The sequence below is a fragment of the Monodon monoceros genome, unplaced genomic scaffold, assembly GCF_005190385.1.
Source record: "Monodon monoceros isolate NGI ecotype Baffin Bay Population unplaced genomic scaffold, NGI_Narwhal_1 Super_Scaffold_16, whole genome shotgun sequence".
NCBI classification, from domain to species: Eukaryota; Metazoa; Chordata; class Mammalia; order Artiodactyla; family Monodontidae; genus Monodon; species Monodon monoceros.
Genome location: NW_021703772.1, coordinates 3264242 through 3282255, shown reverse-complemented (window position 1 = coordinate 3282255; position 18014 = coordinate 3264242). Strand labels below are relative to the sequence as shown.

General features: G+C 50.3%; 1 protein-coding gene across 10 annotated transcripts in view; it reads left to right on the top strand.

Moving 5' to 3' along the window:
- Positions 1 to 18014, top strand: part of LRRFIP1 (LRR binding FLII interacting protein 1) — a 142430-nt gene that overhangs the window by 69715 nt on the left and 54701 nt on the right. For 8 of the 10 annotated variants that reach the window (XM_029225261.1, XM_029225262.1, XM_029225252.1 and 5 more), the window contains exon 2: positions 5792 to 5878. In XM_029225261.1, the coding sequence (XP_029081094.1) occupies positions 5792 to 5878 (87 nt within the window). Of the gene's footprint in view, positions 1 to 5791; positions 5879 to 17875; positions 17927 to 18014 lie in introns of all 10 variants that reach the window. The other 2 variants (XM_029225256.1, XM_029225258.1) reach the window with 1 other exon arrangement.

Genomic DNA, 18014 nt, shown 5'->3' with positions numbered 1-18014 from the left:
ATCTTCTCTTCCCAACCATCTCCACCATCAAAGCGTGCCTTGCTTGAAAGCCCCATGTCTGTAAAGCTCTGTTTATGAGGTGCCAGGTCAGGACGGTAGGATCCTGGGGGACTGTGTCCCCTGTGAGGGGGCTGGGACTCTGGCGTTCGTTCCCCACCAACACTGGGCGGTCCTGAGAAAGCCAGGGAGCCTGCATCTCGTCAGAGGAGGCCCGGCTGGGTCAGCTCCTCCCTAATCCTGGAGGTGCGCAGGAACGAGGAGGGGGGCCCGATGGTGAGGGCTGGAGGGCAACACTGCAAGGGTTTTGAGCGATGGCGCCAGGCGACCTTCTCGCAGCAGTGAGCTTGGCCTTGGTGCTTCTTCATTTCTTTCCTTCCCTCTCTTTCTTTCCCTTTCAGCCTCTGCTCCCTTCCCCCACCCCCCCTTCCTTCCTTCAAAAAATGTTTGCTATTTATTATGAAAAACGTCAAACATAACCCAAGCGGAGATGGGATAACAGAAAGCAGAGGTCGTCGCACTGGGGGGAGCAGCCAGCTCCCTGGGGGCGGGTTGAAGCCCAGACTGGCCGCACCCGAGGCCCTGACTCAGCGGGTCTTGGGTGGGGCTGGAGACTCTGCATCTTTCACAAGCCCCAGAGGCTGCCGCTGGGGCACAAGGGCCCCCCCTTCCTGCCACCAGCCCCACAGCTGCCAGCCTACGGCCACTTTCCCCACCTGAGCGAGGTCGTATCACGTCATCCTTGAATGTCTCAGCGTGTATCTCAACAAAGATGCTCTTGGGCCAGAAAAGGAGGATTTGGTGTCCGGAGCTACGCCTGTTCCAGAGCCCCTTTCGAGGACAGTGGGCTGAGGGACGAGCAGCTGGACCGGCCTGGCCACCAAGCTCTGGGTGGGAGCGCGGCCCTGCCAGCGTCGTGCGGTCACAGCGAGCAGGCCGGGGGCTAGTAACCAGTGGAAGACTCACTGACCTTCACCTCCAGTGGGAGCTGAAGGACGACGGCTGACAGCCATCGCGGGCGTGGGGAGGGGGAGCCTGGGAAGTCTCATTTCCCAAACCTTGCTTTACAGGCCTGTGCAGTTTATCGTTTGTGCCCTAAATGCCATAGGTCCGTCTCCTTGGCCCCATCCTTCGGCCACTGTCGTCTCCCTTGAGGTTGGGAGTGCGGCGGGGAGGGGGTCAGGGTGGAGAAATGCCCCACCTCTGAGGCCGGAGGCGTCAGCAGACCGTGTGCCCGGGTTCGGGTTTGGGTGAGTGGCATCCAGCGTGCCGCGGGCTGGCTCCTGGGGCCGCGTGGGCCTCCTTGGGACCCTGGGCACCTGACGTTCCCTCCAGGGCCCTCTCGCCTCTCCGCCCGGCTTCGTCCCCCCCCCCCCCGCCCCCACCCCGCTCAGAAGCAGCCTCTCCGTACTTCCCGGGTCTCATGCTGCCCTCCCCACCCCGCCCCTGGTCCCCACATTCAGCCAGAGCCACGTTTCTAAAGTGAAAGTCAGACCCCGCTGTGCTCTGCCTTCTTCAGACCCGTCAGTGGTTCCTTCAAGATGAGGTTCCAGGTAGCAGGGCTGAGGCTAGCGCAGGCAGCCGGGCCCTCGGGACTCCGCCGCCCCGTCCTGGCCCCTTGCCGCCCGCCCCCTCGACTGGCCTTCTCCTCTTTGCCCCTCGGCGTTGGCTTCGGGCCCCCATCCTCCAGGACGCCTTCCCGACACCCGGACGGGTTACGTTCTCCTCCAGAGCAGCCCCAGCACGGTTTCTCACCCACCGTAGCACTTGTCACTTGTACATGGTCCCCGAGAGCTTTGTGTGCACCCCCTGAGACTGGGGCCCCAGACTGCACATTGAAAGTCCTTCCCCTGCAGTCTCGGCAGTGCTGCGAGGCCTGGGCTGGAGTGCTGGTGGCCAGGAAGCTGCAGTCCCCTACAGGCGAGGGACAGAAAGTGAAAGTGTGCATTTGGAGACTCAAACAGTGTGACCTGGCTGTGACCTCAAGCGTGTGAGTTTATATTTTACAAAAGCATCAGTCCACAACGGATTTGTCCTGCATCACCAAAGCCCTGGCCGGGGGCACATCGACCCCTGGAACTGCTCGGTTGATGGTTGGCAACTGGAGGGCAGGGCTGGGCCTCCCTGGAAATTTTGGGGGGAATGAACTCGTGCCTGCAGGTCACCAGGGTGGACCATCGCCATTTTGTACTTTCTGTTCATTGAACGACTGATCTTATCAAACATTTCCCCTGATGCTGTCTTAAATGAGCATCATGGGTGATGCTCTGTGTCTGGCTGTTTTGTGTTCTTGGCAGTGTCGGCGTTTTAGAGTGAATTGTGTTGTCAAAGCTCCGTGTGGTTTTTCTTTTAGGCATCTCAGTTGTGTTGGGGTTATTCTGCTGATACTGGTTTTGTGCTAACGAAGTTGGCTGTGCATAGGTTTTGTGCCCCTTCAGACGTTGGCTTGTGTATCTGTTAGCTTTTAGCCAGAGTCCCAGAAGCAAGCATGGTTGTTACCACTTCCTGTGTTATGAGAGCCTTGTTCTCCACATATGAGTCATATAAGAATCCTGTGAGTTGGAGGTGCTTCATATGGCGGTGACTGCAAGCATTTGAAACTGTACTGAATTATTTATCTCCTTTCCACATTCTAATCTAAGGTGAAGCTTGACCATATCGATCTGTCTTCAGGGTTGGCTAGCTCGTGTCCTCACAGGGAGCTTGTCCTGTAACTTGATTCATTCATGTGGTCCCTTTGTCAACCCAAGCCCAGGTCCCTCAGGTCGGGGGTTGTTCTCATGGACAGGACAGACATGCTGGGTAGACGTGAGGACCAGAGAGGAGGTGGGCCATGACGGGAGCCCTTTGCTGGTGGGTAGAGGCCCACCAGAGTAGCTGGGGTCTGATGGGACATGATTTTGGAGGCCTGCCAGTCTGGTGGGGAGGCCGTCTCAGGTGGCAGGGACCACCTGCTCAGAGAGGTGGTCTCTTCGAGGATCTCTGCTCCGGTCCCAAGAGGAGTTCGAGCAGAGGAGGGGGCTGGCCGGACAGGCTGGGGAGGAGGTGGGCGTGCAGGGGCTCGGGCTCCTTAGTCACAGAGGCACCGACGCTGTGTGAGCAGGAATCATCCCAGACCTCACCACCTCATGTCAGTCGTCTGCTGATGCAGGACAGATACCCACCGATGTGGCAGCTTAGAGCAACACACGCTGATTATCTCACAGTTCCCGTGGGTCAGGAGTTTGGGCACAGCCTACTGGGTCCCTCTGCTCAGGGTCTCCCGAGGCTGCAGTCAAGGTCTCGGCCAGGCTGCATCCGTTCTGGAGCTCAGAGTCCTGTTCCCAGCTCACGTGGTTGTTGGTGGCATTCACGTCCTGCTGTTGCGGGACTGAGGTCCCATTTTCCTGCTGGCTGTCAGCTGGGCCGCTCTCATTCTTTGTCGTGTGACCCCTCACAGGCCCTCTCGCACGTGGCAGCTTGCTTTTGCGAGGCCGGCAGGAGTCTGTCTGACCTCCAGGCCCACTTTTCCAGGGCTCACCTGATGAGGTCAGGCCCACCCTGGAGCTCTGTTTTGATGAACTCAAAGTCAGCTGACGAGGGACCTTCATTACTAGTGCATTTCTCTTTGCAGTATAATGTAACGCAGTCACAGGAGTGACATCTGTCATACTCACCGTTCTGGCCACACTCAAGGGGAGAGGAGAATGTAGAACATGTACAGCAGTGACGGGAATCTCGGAGACCATCCTAGAATCCTGCCTTCCACACGCCTCTCTCCTCTGTCCCCCTCTGGCAGCCCCTCCTGCTTCCAGCCTCTTTCTCACGTTCTCACTCCTCCACCCGCCTCTTCTTCCTCCATGCCCTCCCTTCTCTTTTCCTAAATCCCCTCGCTGTTCCTCACTGCCCCCTCCCCAAGCTGATGGGCTGTGGCTGCCTGGTCCACACCGGCTTAGAACCTGGGCCAACAGCCAGGGAGCCCAGGAAGGGCTGGAGAGGCAGCTGCGCTCAGCGTGGACGCAGACCTCTTGCTGGCCCGTTGATGAGGCTATAGGTAGTCAGGGTACCCAGATGTCAGTCTATCAAACCTTCCCCTCCCCTCCCCTCCTCTCCCCTCCGTTTTGGCTGGATCTTTTTATAGACCCTGAGCGAGTGGCTCATCACACAATGTAACATGGTTTAGAAAATTGAAAATGGCAGTGAGGTATCAAAGTTCTGATGCAGTTGTGATTTTTGACATCCTTGATTTGAAGGACCTGGGCTTGGGTTGGTAAGGAAACCACATGGGGCTTCCCTGGTGGCGCAGTGGTTGGGAGTCCGCCTGCCGATGCGGGGGACACGGGTTCGTGCCCCGGTCCGGGAGGATCCCACATGCCGCGGAGTGGCTGGGCCCGTGAGCCATGGCCGCTGGGCCTGCACATCCGGAGCCTGTGCTCCGCGGCGGCAGAGGCCGCGGTGGTGAGAGGCCCGCGTACCGCAAAAAAGAAAAAAAAAAAAGAAACCGCATGAACGAAGTGGGTTATAGAATAAATTCCTTATGAGGACATTAGCTAGCTAATCTTTGACAGATCAGCTGTGGTCAATTTTCAACTTAGATTAGAACTTAGAAGACGAATTTGTAGTTCTGTGTAATATAATTGTGGGGTGAGGGCGAGGGACGTCCTTGACATGAGGCGCCACGGTCCTGGTGGGAGCCTGCGGTACAGGGTGCCTGGCCTTTGGGAAGAAACTGGACAACAGGACATTTGGACCACCTCACTGCTCGCTGGCCCCAATGACCACATCAGAAGCACGTGGCCGTCTCCAAAGGCCCCGTTTTAAGGTGACCTAGGGAACAGCGAAAGCTGTCAGAACTGTTGGAAGAATCACAAGTGTATTCCCATAAAAAATTAAGTGGAAAAAGGATGGATCTGTTTGACAGCAGAAAACCTGGATCCTGGTCCCCTTGCACCGTTCACCTCACTGGGCCGTCGTATCACCTGCGATAATGAATAAGCTCGAGATTTGTAGAATGAGAAACGGGGCTCAGGTGCCAGGTCCGACGACGTTGGTTGGTCCTGGTCAGGCGTCTTAGGTGCTCTTGAGTAGAATAGGGCAAATCCGCTGCAAGTTGACAGGTAGTTAAATGGAGCCAGATTTTGTTTTAATGTAACAGCTGGAACCACGCTGCTCTGGTGGAAGATGTCTTGCTTGAGAAAAGATGGGCTTCCCAGGTCTCAGGTGCTGAAGGGGCAGCTGGGGGCCAGCGGGGAGTAGTGAGGGGTGACTGGCCAGGAGTTCTGGAAAGCAGGGGCAGAGTCTCAGCCCTGTGACCTTGGACAGGTCTGGTGGCGTCTCCGGGCCTCTGCTCCCTGGTCTGTAAAGGGAGGGGTTCAGCCAGTGACCTGGGGTCTTGTCCAGCTCTAGTGCTTTGCTCCGTGCACTCATCTGTCATCGCTCCAGAGGAAGGCAGACCGCCCAGCCCTGCCACTTATGGGCTGTGTGACCGTGGGCGCCCTACCCTCTCTGTGCCCTAGTTCCCTTATCTATTAACTGGGTGTGGTAACACCATCTCCCCAATAGGGCTGTTACGAGGAGTCCATGGCATGATATACACGAAGCCCTCAGAATAGCACCCATTGGCATTTAGTAAGGGGTCAATAAAAGGGAGCAATCGTGACTACTGTAACTATGGTGACTGTGATTCCTGGACCCTTTTAACGCTTACAAGTCTGTGTTACTGTTTATTAACCTCTGAACAAGAGCATCATGGTTAACCGTGTCCTGGACAGGAGCCGCTGGTCTGTCTCCTAATGCCATCTCCGGTGTGTTGCAGGCGGAGGCCAGGCTGGCGGCAAAGCGCGCGGCACGAGCAGAGGCCCGAGAGATCAGGATGAAGGAGCTGGAGCGACAGCAGAAAGAGGTAACGCGGGGCTCCTCATCGGTTCTCGCGGGAGGGTTCCTTCCAGGCAGAGCGGGCCGCACGGGGGCACCTGCCCCTCTGCTGTTGCTCTCGGTTTGAAGGCACCTGTGCCTGTGACTTTGGTTCAAGGTCAGGCCAGGGCATGGCATAGCATACAGATGCCAGATGGCCCATCCTGGACACTCAACCTGTCGGATCCTGGGACGAGCCTGCGCACAGAGCACGTGCCCACGTGGATCTCCCCGGCCCAGCCTTCTGGCCAGGAGCCAAGAGGTGCTGGCTGCGGACTTGAGGTTCTAGCTGTTGAGCTAGGATGCCCGTCCTCTGAATTAACATGTGAAAGCAGAACAGGTTATTATTTATTTAGGCTAAGCAGTCTCGTTTAAAATGCTTCCCCTGTGGTTTTTACACTTTTTCATAGGTTTCATGAGGCCTGAAGCCCATGTGTGATACAGAGAACAGAATACACACTGGATGAAATAACCAGGATAGAAACTGCCCTCCTGGGAAGGTGGACAGTAATGTGTTTACACACCTGTTAATGCTGTTTGCTACTTTCGTTCACCACCTTGAGCCGCAGCCAGAAGCCACGTGGGCAGCGTGAGGGCTCTTTCACTCGCAGTTCAAGGGGTGGGCTTCCCTGTGACCTTGAAGCCCACGCAGCGCACGAGCGAGTCCCTCTCCACGGTCTCCGCCTTCTCCCGTGGGCCTCGGCCTCGCGGGGTCTGGGGAGCAGCCGTGCCAGGCCCACCGGCGGCTCTGCTTGTTTGAAGATTTGAATGTATTGTGTTGGAGAGGCGGCCAGCTGCTTTCCCCAGGGATGATTTTCGTACTCAGAGCCTGGTCTGGTTCAGGTAGCCAAATTTTCAAAGTCGAACCGGTGTCTTAAAACTTGTGAGGTTTCAGATAAAAGTCTGGATTTCCAGTTTCTCCTAAAACCACTGCAGTTTCTGCCAGGTCCCCAAGGTCACGTTCCCTGTAGAGGCAAGGTGCTCACTGTTGTTCCCTGCGGGGTTTGCCACTCCACGTGGACGTGTGTACTCGGGGCGAGGGGCGTGGCCAGGCTTGAACTTGAGGAGGAAACCTCTCCCACGTGGCTCCAAGAATCTGTTGAAGGTTACTAGAAACTCAAGCCCAGGGGGTTAGTTAGGAGAGTCATACCTGGGTCCTGATGACAGGAGGGCGGGGGCCCCGGAGTGATGGGGATGGAGGGGACATGTCCCTGAGAGAAAGGCCACACAACACGCCGGCAGTGATGTTGGGAAGTGGCCCGAGCAGAGGGGCAGCCACACCTCGACCGTATTTTAGGCGTCACTTGGGGATGTGAAGAAGAAATACTTCTATGGGGAGAAGTATTTGGACTGGAAGGTGGAGAAAACGGACAGGTGTTGCTGTTTTGTAGACCTTTGTCACTTAACCTGTCTGAGACAGTGTCACCTGGGCTTTAGGAGTCACCCTGACAGCAGCCAACAGCCGGGCACCAGACTCTGACATAAAGACTCCTCGTTGGAGGCCACCCAATGGAAGAGTTCTCTTAGCCTGGACTGGTTTTTAAGTTAGAGATTTGATCGATTGATTGGTTGATTGATTGAGCCGAGCCGTGTGGCTTGCGAGATGTCGGTTCCCTGACCAGGGATCAAACCCGGGCCCCAGCAGTGGACCGCCAGGGAACTCCCTAAGTTAGAGATTTTAAATAGCAAATTGATTTTTCAAACTGCCTGGCATCAATGTCTGTTTAGAATATTCCTGTCCATTCAGTAGCTACTTGCAAAGCCCCCATGTGTAGGACACTGCCAGCCCCTCCCCTCTGCTTTGGAAACCAACTGGCAGGGAAGCTCGGGGGTTAATGCAGTGGCTTCATCACAGTTTGCGAGGTGAGGCTGCATTCTCCAGCGCCAGCAGAGGCTCATTCGTTCATCTGCTTCCCCTGCTTCCCCTCCACCCCCCAGTCTTTTTCATATTAAGGCCTTAAAAGAGCTGTAAGAAGAATTTTTCAAAATACATTGTTGCCCCTCCAGGTTTTGCCACATTTGACTGAGTGGCTGCCTGGTAGTGTTTCTGGTGGCCTGTGGCTGTCCCCTCCGCTCTGTTGTTGGAGCTGGACCACTGGACTCGGGAAAGATGACCTTGAACCTGTCAGGGGGCCTGCCTTTGGTTTTCTTGGTGGTGTTATCAATGATAATCATTTTATCATTTGTCTCACAAGTGAGAGAAAGTTACTCTCACAAAGGTAAAATTTCTACAAACTCAAGTCCAAAATGAATTGCATAGTATATACATACATATCTATCTTCCAAATTATAATATATTCTAGCCTTAATTATGGGCAGAATTGAGTTAAATATATAGTTGATAACAAAAGCAGCCTGTTACAGAGTTCTTTGGCAGAAGTTCTTGATTTAGAAAATGAAAGTTAAGAGGAATTCGGCTAAGTAAGAAACCATTTATTTGAAGGGCCTCCTTTCAAAGCAAAGCACCCTTTTCCCCCTTGGAGTCAAAGAAAGTCCCCTCCCATTGCATTTAATTCTGCAGAGTGATCTGCTGCTGAACTCCTGCACTTCAGTTGCAGTATTTCAAGTCGCAAAACTGCAGTTGCTACCCAAAGATGGGAAACTAAGTCAGGGCCATTTAATCTTGGTATCATTAAATGGGCATTGGATGTCGGTGGGGGGGAGGGGGTGATCGTGTGGAGGGTCCCCCCGCTGCCTGCCACGCCAGGCACAGCCCTGCCCCTCACAGCAGCCTCACCACAGGCCCTGGGAGCCCCACTGTGCTCTCAGGACAGGGACTGAAGTATCCTGGCCTGGCAGGAGCTGAGATTCAAGCCCAGCTCCTGTGCACCGTGGCCTGCCCTGGGGTGTCTGGTGCCTGCTAAGGACCTCGGGCTTTGCAGAGAAAATTTGATTAAAACCTGGGAAATCCGATTAAAAAGGCCATAGTTTGCCTCACTCGGTCAGACACACAGTGTCGTTGGTTAGTAGATGGCATTAGAATCTTGAAATTCTTTTTTTTTAATTTATTTTATTGAAGTATAGTTGATTTACAGTGTTGTGTTAGTTTTTGCTGTACAGCAAAGTGATTTGGTTACACATATACATACATTTTTTCATATTCTTTTCCCTTATGGTTTATCACAGGATATTGAATGTAGTTCCTTGTTGTTTATCCATTCTCTGTATAATAGTTTGCATTGAAATTCTTTATTCTTGCGGTAAAGACACTTGGGTGGTTCACAGGGATGAAAATGTTTTGTCGTGATTCAAGTTCCGTGGAAGGTCTCGCACAAAAACAGTTTGCTAATTGGGTGCCCTCAGCATTCAGCCACCGCGGAGATGCTTTCAGATGTGGGAACACGTTTCCAGGGACCTTTCTCAGGATCAGGCCGTGTGCCTGATGGCTCAGCCCCACACTGTGAAGTATCTGGGTGCAGAATGACACCCTGGGTGGGGGGCCCGTATCAGTCAGGCAGGAAGCGGAGAAAGTAACTCCAGGCAGCACGGTGGGTGAGTCCAGATGCTGAATGAAGAAGCTGCAGGTGGGGAAAGCCAGGACAGGCAAGAAGGCCTCGTGGGTGATGAGAGTCAGATGGCGGAGGCCTGGAGGATGGAGAGAGGGCCCCGGCTCTGCCCGGTGGTTTGTATCGATGTGTGAGCCCAGGAGCACTGACTCATACAAAGGACAGTTTGGCTATCATAAATTCAGTGTGCTTGGGACAGGAGCGCATTGCCATTTAAAGCGTATGTCTGCTTCCTCAAAAAAGGGATTTGAAAGGCTTAAAATAAAGTACGCATATGTTTTATTCGTAGTCAGAGAGCGATCTGGGGTGGGGCGGGGGGCCTGGCAGGGACCTCCTGGAGCCCCTGGCGTGTGGCGGTGCCGGGACTGGGTGCTGCCACAGTCTGGAGAGGGGTCTGTCCGGGTTTTATTGACGGGCGAGGAAGACGGACCTTAATTAGACGGTTTTCCCAGAAGCTGAGCGAGTGGCTGGCCAGGATTCAGATCTGGACCTGGAAAAGCTGCAAAGCTTGGAGTCTTCCCATTACATCCTCTGCCTCCAGATCAAGTGTATAACCAACAGCGAAAACAAAGGGCGGCGTCAGTGTGTTACCCTTGGGATTAACCTTGGCAGAGGGCATGCTGCCACTCGCCACCAAGGCGGGGGAAGATCCACGTAGTCCTTAGCGTTTTGCAAGCAGACGTGCACCTTGAAAAACAAGTTTTTTCCTTGGTGCTGGTTCAGGGCTCGTCATATAAACACAGAAAGGACCTTTGTGTCCACTGAGTGTTACCGAGAACACGGGAGCAGCAGCTGTTCGTCTAGCTGATTCTTGACGTGACCCGTGTCCCGGGCTGGGGGAGTGGGCACGAGTGGGCCCTTGGGTGCGCATGGGCGTTCGCGTGCACATCTAGAGAGAGGAGACAGACAAGCTTGCAGGTTTGGGCACGCGCTTTTAGGACTGAGGATGGTGTACAGACAACATCCCTCGGTCTCCCCTCTGCATATCACATCTCCGGGCCTATTATTAGAAATAGCACCACAATCTGAGGTTATACAATCTGATAGCCCAGGCACTGGCGTTTTAAGTTGTTGATTAAGTGGAAATGAATATGCTTTGGAAGACCCGCGTTTAACTAGTAGGGTTGATATTTTGGTGTAAAAATTGAGAAACACAATCCCTGTTTGCACCGGCCGGCGAGCCACCCTACCTCTGCACAGGTGCTTCTGAGCAGGACCAAGGCTTTCCTTAACAAGGAGGTCAGCTCGGCTGCAGGCAGACGTAGGCTGTGAATGCCTGGAGAGCAGTGACCGTCGCTGGGGGCTCAGGAGAGCAGGAAGCTGGCAGCACCACTGGGGGGTGTCAGAGATGGGTCGTGGTTGAAGCCACACTAGTGCCTGGGACCCTCCAAGGCCAGCATGAGTGTGCGCACAGAGGAGAGGTGAGAAGTGTCGTCAGTGCTGGAGGAGTGTAGACCTGTCAACAAGCCCCAGCAGACCCTGAGGACATGGGGGCCTCGAGCCGGCTGCAGATCCATCCAGATGGCCCAGGCACCCCAGCCCTCCTAGCCGCCCACCGCACCCCCCAGAATGGTTCTTTTCACCCGTGCGGATGGTGAGAACCGACTACGTTAGCTGTGCTTGGGGGCTGTTTCAAAGGATTATGAGCTCCTTTTTAATGGATTTATTAGGGAGAATATGTAGATATTCTTTGGGAAATCTGAGTGAACCTTTTACTTTGTTCGAGAACCTACACTAGTGGGGAAAAAAATGGTGGTATGAGGCCCAGGTGATCTCATGATGGTCAGAGTGCATCTCTTGTTGCTACTGACCTGGTAAGCATTTCTGTTGGAGGAACAATGTTCAGTAGTCCTAGTGTTGAGTATATTGATCTGTGCTCACCCACGTAGGCCTAGAAGCACCGAGTCTCAAGCCTTGTAGTTGTGGCAGTGCCTTGGACAATGCCTGACTCAGTCAAAGTTTTGTTGAATGAATGAATGAACGGATGGGTGGAGCAGACATCTCAGTCTTACCTAGAGATTACTACAAAATTAGGAGGAAGCTCTAGAGCAAACTAATATGTCAAGGTATGATAATAAGCTTTTCAAATTTTTTTCAGTTATATTCCAGTGATCACTCCACTTGGCTGGAATTTTCCTGGTATTCTGTTTGTATCTGTTGAATTTTCCACGTATTCTGCATGAATCCGAATGTGAAAGCCTCTTTCTTCACTCTTTGTGAATTTGACCAGTTGACTTTCCAATTAAATTTCTGTACTTTTTTGTTAAACTTTGATCACGGTGAAAAGAAATTTTAAATCGAAGATGAAGTTCTTTTTCCCATTAACGGTAACAGGTTATACAAACTTCTGCATTAGAATAGTAGCAGGATTCTTGTAGACTTGTGTGGACATGCCTGCGTTTCACCAATATATCTGAAATAGAATGTAAAATCTGTTATGAAATTACTGATTATTTCAGTGAGACTTCAAGAGGTTTTTTTCATTCGTATTTCACCAGTTTTCACCTTTTTTCCAATATGGCTTTTATTCATATTCCTAGGTACTTACAGAACCTTTCTTTCTGATGTTTATACTTCTGTAACTGGATTTTATATTTCTTTCCCAATTTCTTTTGCCCTCCTCTATAGATCTATCAGGTTCAAAAGGTAGGCTCTTCCTTCTTTATTTTCTAATTTGCATGTACTCTTTTTCCCTTGCCAAGGACCTGGTCACCTTTCAGAAATAACACCTTTGATTGAAAACTCATCGAAGTTCTTACTGCTTCTTTTACTGCTTTATTTATGAATCGGTTTGAACAAGAATGCTTAGGTCCCCACTTCAGCCCACACGCAAAGCAGCCGTCAGCACACATTTCTGTGTACTGAAAGCTTTTCCCATCTCCCTTTTCTCAAGAAATTAGAAAATCGTTGAAGAAGAAAAATTAACTCTAAGACAAAATAAAAATCACACCTCAGTGTTTGGAAAACCTTTTGAAATCAGATATTTAAAAAGAAAGTTTATCCTCTCATATAATTTTATTAGAAAGGGTTTAAGCTATCAAGGCATATTACCATACATGAGGAGATTATTACATACTGATTTAAAATCTGAGTAAAAAAAGAAAATGGTGCTATAACAGTAAAATCCAACAGCTTAAAACACACCTGCCTTCTATCTCCAATATTCTCTGTTTCCTAGTATTTTGTAAAAGCAGCTGAGGTTTAGAAATAAATGCACTGAGCAGGCCAGACACAGAAAATGAAGAGGAAAACAACCAAGTCAGTGACTGCTGATCCAGCAATAACGAAGGAAGGAGTAAGCGGTTCCCTGAGAACTTATAGAAAGTGTTTACAGTGAGCCTTTCCCAAAAATGAATTGTTGTTACTTACGACACCTGTAATAGCTTCGTGTTTACAAATTTATTTAGTTCATAGATAAAGAAGGACTATATTTGTCTTTGAGAGCAGCTAAGAAAATCAAAACAAGGTGACTTAATTTCATAGGGTAGAACATGCCGACCCTTTAAACACCCTATATCAGTAAATTTAAAATTCTGTTTTTGGATTCCTTTACCAGCTGCAGTTCCAAATTGCCTTTCCTTCCTGCCCCCCTCACTCTGCATAACTACTGTCCCCCAGAGTGTTGAGAAACCAGTTAAGTAGGTGCCAGAATCTATTTGGACTTCGTTAGTTTTTGCAGGGTCCACTTGGAAATGTGTATTGAAGCTAGAGTTCCAACCCGTACACAGAGAATCTAGGTAAGAATTTCATAGGTAAAAGACAAGGCTGGGGGCTTCCCTGATGGCGCAGTGGTTGAGAGTCCGCCTGCCGGTGCAGGGGACACGGGTTCGTGCCCCGGTCCGGGAGGATCGCACATGCCGCGGAGCGGCTGGGCCCGTGAGCCATGGCCGCTGGGCCTGCACGTCCGGAGCCTGTGCTGCGCAACGGGAGAGGCCACAGCAGTGAGAGGCCCGCGTACCGCGAAAAAAAAACAAAAACAAACAAAAAGACAAGGCTGGGAACCATCACAGTATCTGATAGAGCAGGACATAACTGCCTAAAACCTAGGCAAGGGACTCCTATCTGGTCATTTCCACTTTGATTCATTCCCATCTGGTGCTGCATCGAGATTATTTTCCTTTTACCAACTCACCAGGGATACACCCTTAGAACTTTGTCAGAATGGTCATTTGTATACAAAGTACAGCTAGAGGGAGCACAGGAAGCCCTCCATGGGAAAACAGATACACATTTTTATCATAAAGATGTGTCCAAGGGAAGGGAAGGCTCTCCTTGTCACTGAGACTCAGGAAACGGAAAAGGAAGCAGTAAGGCTCTGTTCCAGCCCATCAGCTGCATCCGTCCCGGTTTCTCTCCTGCGGAATCAAAGCTGTTTCTGAAAGTCGAGCACTTCTGCATTCGTCTGGCTTTTGCTTCCTTCTGCATGACTCGCTGGCTAATCATAGCAGTTTACATGTGCAATATCGTACACTTTCTAGAGTTTGCTGTGCTGTCACTGCCAGCTAACACCAGGACTACTCGTTAACCGCACTTAACTGTTGGCAGGGGTGTCCTCCCTCCATGGAATGGCGTGGAGATGCAGCTGTAGAGTTACAGCAGCTGTTTATTAGGCCACCTGTGGACTCGATGAAAGACTTTAAATACTGATTCTTATTTTTGTCCTAAAAAGAGCAATAGGTAGAATGCAGTACTTGATATGGGTATAGAATTGGCCAAAAAGGGAAATATGGAAATAGAAAATCGGATAACACAGACTTCTTTTGGAATTTACTTTTTGTCAATTTCTGTAGGCCCCCTCCTTTTTAAAAACCACATTTTCTTTCTGTCTTTGCAGTTAAGCCGTGAGATAAAGGAGGGTTGATGGCATCAAATTTTCATATCTGGAATTTGACAGTGAGAGTGGGGCTAACATGAATTGAACGCAGAATAGCTTTAAGCCGTTGCATTTCACTTAAACTGATGTTAAAACGTGACTTTAGGAAGTGTTTACGTTTATTTCCTTTCTCGATTTATAGTCTAAGGCAAGGAACTTACAGAAAAAGATCTGGCTTATGTGCTCCGGATATTAAGGTTCTGTATTGTTTGACTTTTTAAAGCACTGTTAAATTCTCCCTCCTGATTTTCTTCTTCCAGTTTTCTGCTTGCTGCCACCTCTAGGAGAAAGGGGCAAGGCCATCGAAGAGCCATATATATATTTTAAATCTGGCCGCCCATCAAAATAAATGGAAACTGAACCAAACATAGCAGCAGCCTGTCTTGGTCATTGTAAAACAATTTCAAAAATTGCCGTGTACTCTAGCATCCAGTTTTTTTCTTCTGATGATAAGCTTTTCACGTGTAAGAGGAAAATCCCATCTGTGTCATACAATAGGGAGGTTTGGATGGTTGTTTCTTGCTTTTCTTATTAGAAATTGAGGGAAAAGTGAGGAGGCCAGCAAAGCCCCATTACTTGAGAGTCTACCTGTGTTCCCACCTGAATTTGGAATTGCTGTATTTAGTAACAGTAGTAGCCACCCTGAATCTGCTTTTCTGTTTCTAACTTGGGCCATTGCGGTTTAGACAGGCAAGCTGAAACCATGGAGGTGTTGGCTAAAGAAAACACCAAGCAGAACTTTTCTTCCCTGGGCCGAGACCTCTTCTGCAACAGCCTGCTTGGTCATCTTGCCATCAGTGGCATGTTATAAAGACGTCCAAAGCCCAGAAATTCTCGAGGGCCTAAATTTAGCATGGCTATCAGATAGCTGGAGCAAGTGTACCAGAAATCTAGGGGTGTTTCTCCCCCTTTCCTCTGGTGTTCTCGTTCCTGTTGTAGCAACACGGGAATGGCTTTGGCTTCTCTTAAATCGTGCTTTATTCCTGCAGTACACCTGCTCCGAAGGCATGGACAGCTTTACAGAGGGGCTTGAAAGCTGCTGGGCTCAGTTTGAATAACTGGTCTCTACGGAGGCCACCCCCTCGCCCCAGGACTGCTTCGCCCTGGGCTCTCTTGTCTTCCCCGAGGGAGCGGGTCGGGAGGCTCTGTCTTCACAGGCTCACAGGCTGCGTGGGGGTCAGAGCCTGACCATGTGCTTCCCTGCTCTGCCTTGGCATGCTCCCTTGACCCTGAGGCTTGGCAACAGTTTGGAAACGCATGTCAGAACAGTGTCCTATGCGATTACCGTTGCACTTCTTGCCTAATTTTCTTTCCCTTCTGTCTGTAGAAATATTATGGGCTGGATACAAAGTGGGGCGACATCGAGCAATGGATGGTAGGCCTTGAATCTGATTTTTAAAAGCGTAAATGGTTTGTAATTGGATTCTTCCACAGTTTAATTACATGGCTAGATCCCTGTTGCACCCTAATTTGATACTGAGTGATTTCCTGCTGGGCATGCTTGCATCTGGCCTGGTTGTTTACATCCCACGTGAAGCCTGGTTAGAAGGTCCCCTGGCCAGGGCTGGTGTCAGGTCTGTTCAGTAGCAGCTGACTCCTGGAGCTTCCAGGCCAGCGTTTGTGAGGGTCTCCACCCCGACCATGACCCCGATCTCCTCTGCAGTGGACTCCCCACTGGGGACACTCAGGCTGGGCATGTGGCCCTGGCGCGAGAACCTTCCCACGAGCATCCGGTCCAGCCAGCTCTAGTTGCCGGTCACCCCATTCTGACCTCTATACTTCGCTGCTGGGTACCCCCCCCCCCCGCAACCTCACCTGCTGTGCCTGAGAAACCACTGTCCTCTGGTGAGAAAATTCCTTTACCTTCTCACCCTGCTTCCTGGCACGACTTGGCTGTCCTCCTTAGTCGGTTAAAAGCTGGCCCGCCCCTCACGATACCCCTGTCCTTACGACCCTCCCAGGGGGAGATCTTGCCCCCTGGCGGGAGGTTCTAGAAGAGGGGGGATTCCAAGAGCTGTCCACTGGTCCCGAGGGAGCACGGCTTCATGCCTCCTGTCATGAATTCATCCACCTGAGTGCTCCCCACCTCTTCCTGTCCTTGTCACCTTGCTGACTGGCCTCATGGACATCATCCCATACCTATAGCATTTGAGAACCTGACCAGTATGGAACTGTCCTATTAGATGTCCCTTACACATAAAATAATCTAAGGGAGTATAAAATTACCTAACATTTAGAGATCTGTGTATAATATAAAAGAAAACAGTTGATGAAATATAAAGAGCACACAGTTCCTCTATTTAAAAAATTATTAACTTCAGCCTCTGTTATGTGTAAACCATCATTCTAAGTTTATTTGGCACAGGCAGGTGTATGTTTATCAAATCGTAAGACACAGTTAAAAGATGTGTCAGTGTTTTATATACCACTGAGAAAGAAAAAAAAAAGTTGCTAATTATAATCGTGAGCAACTTTGATGATAAGATATGCGCCAACTTCAGAGACGTCCAAGTGCAAAATGGAGCACCTTGGAATGCACAAAATATAGTAGATAGGGCGGCATCCGTACTGGATCTCTTAGGAAAATGATTTCTCTTCCGATTCCTGAAGAGAAGTGAGTAAGGTTTTGAATGTAAGAAGAAAAGTAGGCTGATTTAAATGGACCACATTCGATTCGGAAAAAATTAAGACCCTGCTTTTCACCCAACACGCACTTGCTTTTAAAGCCAAAATGAAATATGACGATTCTTTGTGTGCTTAAGCCCCCCCACCCACTTTTAGAAGAAAACATTTTCCCCCAGTGGTTTAATTGAAGCCTTTAAGCAAAAGCAAAGAAAATGTTTGTTTGACATTTGTATCAGAAATACTGTATTACGGAGTATCTAAGCCTTCGCCTGTGTCTGCCCTAACCTCTCTCTGCTGTTTCCTCCGTTGCTTTGGTAGGAAGACAGTGAGCGCTACTCCCGTAGATCCAGAAGAAACACGTCGGTTAGTACTGCGTTTGTTCATTACCTCGGCGTTTTGACTCAAGTCTGATTTGCAGTTTTAATGGCTGAAATACATAAATTGTCTCTCTATCCATGTATCTATATGTATATACACCTATCTATAGATCTGTATCTATATCTATATCTTAATGATACTTATGAAAGAAATTAACTAACACTGATACTGTTACCTAAACAAAGACTGTGAACTCAGCTTTTAGCATTGTGACCTGACTTTGGTGAGGCGAGAGTGAGGGTTTGAAAATTTTCTGAGTTTCATGACAGTTTTAGTGCTTTTTTCGCTATTGAATACCCATGAATAATTTGCAGAGTAACGGGCATTAAGCTACATGTTTGTAGGTTACCAGCGAAGTGAACAGCATCGCTGTAGTGAAATTAAAGTCGTGTTATCCAGAAACAGTCTTCTGTTAAGCAGAGGTGCACAAACAAAGCCCTTTTGGCGAAAACCCAGGCTCACGTGCACTGAGATTTTCAGAGGGGCCTGATCTGCCCCCCTGCCATGTGTCGGGTCAAGCCGCTTCCCTCAGAGCTGGCCACTGGTTTCTCTGTGTCTGTTACATCATCGCCTCATGGTTGTTTTCATCCTTTCTTTTTACTAGGCGTCTGATGAAGATGATCGCGTGTCAGCGGGTAGCCGCGGAAGTCTGAGGGTCAGTAACCAGATGGTTGAGTTTGCATGGTACAGTCTGTGTCCACGCTCCTGGCCCTTCCATCCCTGCGTTCAAAGTTCCTGTTCAT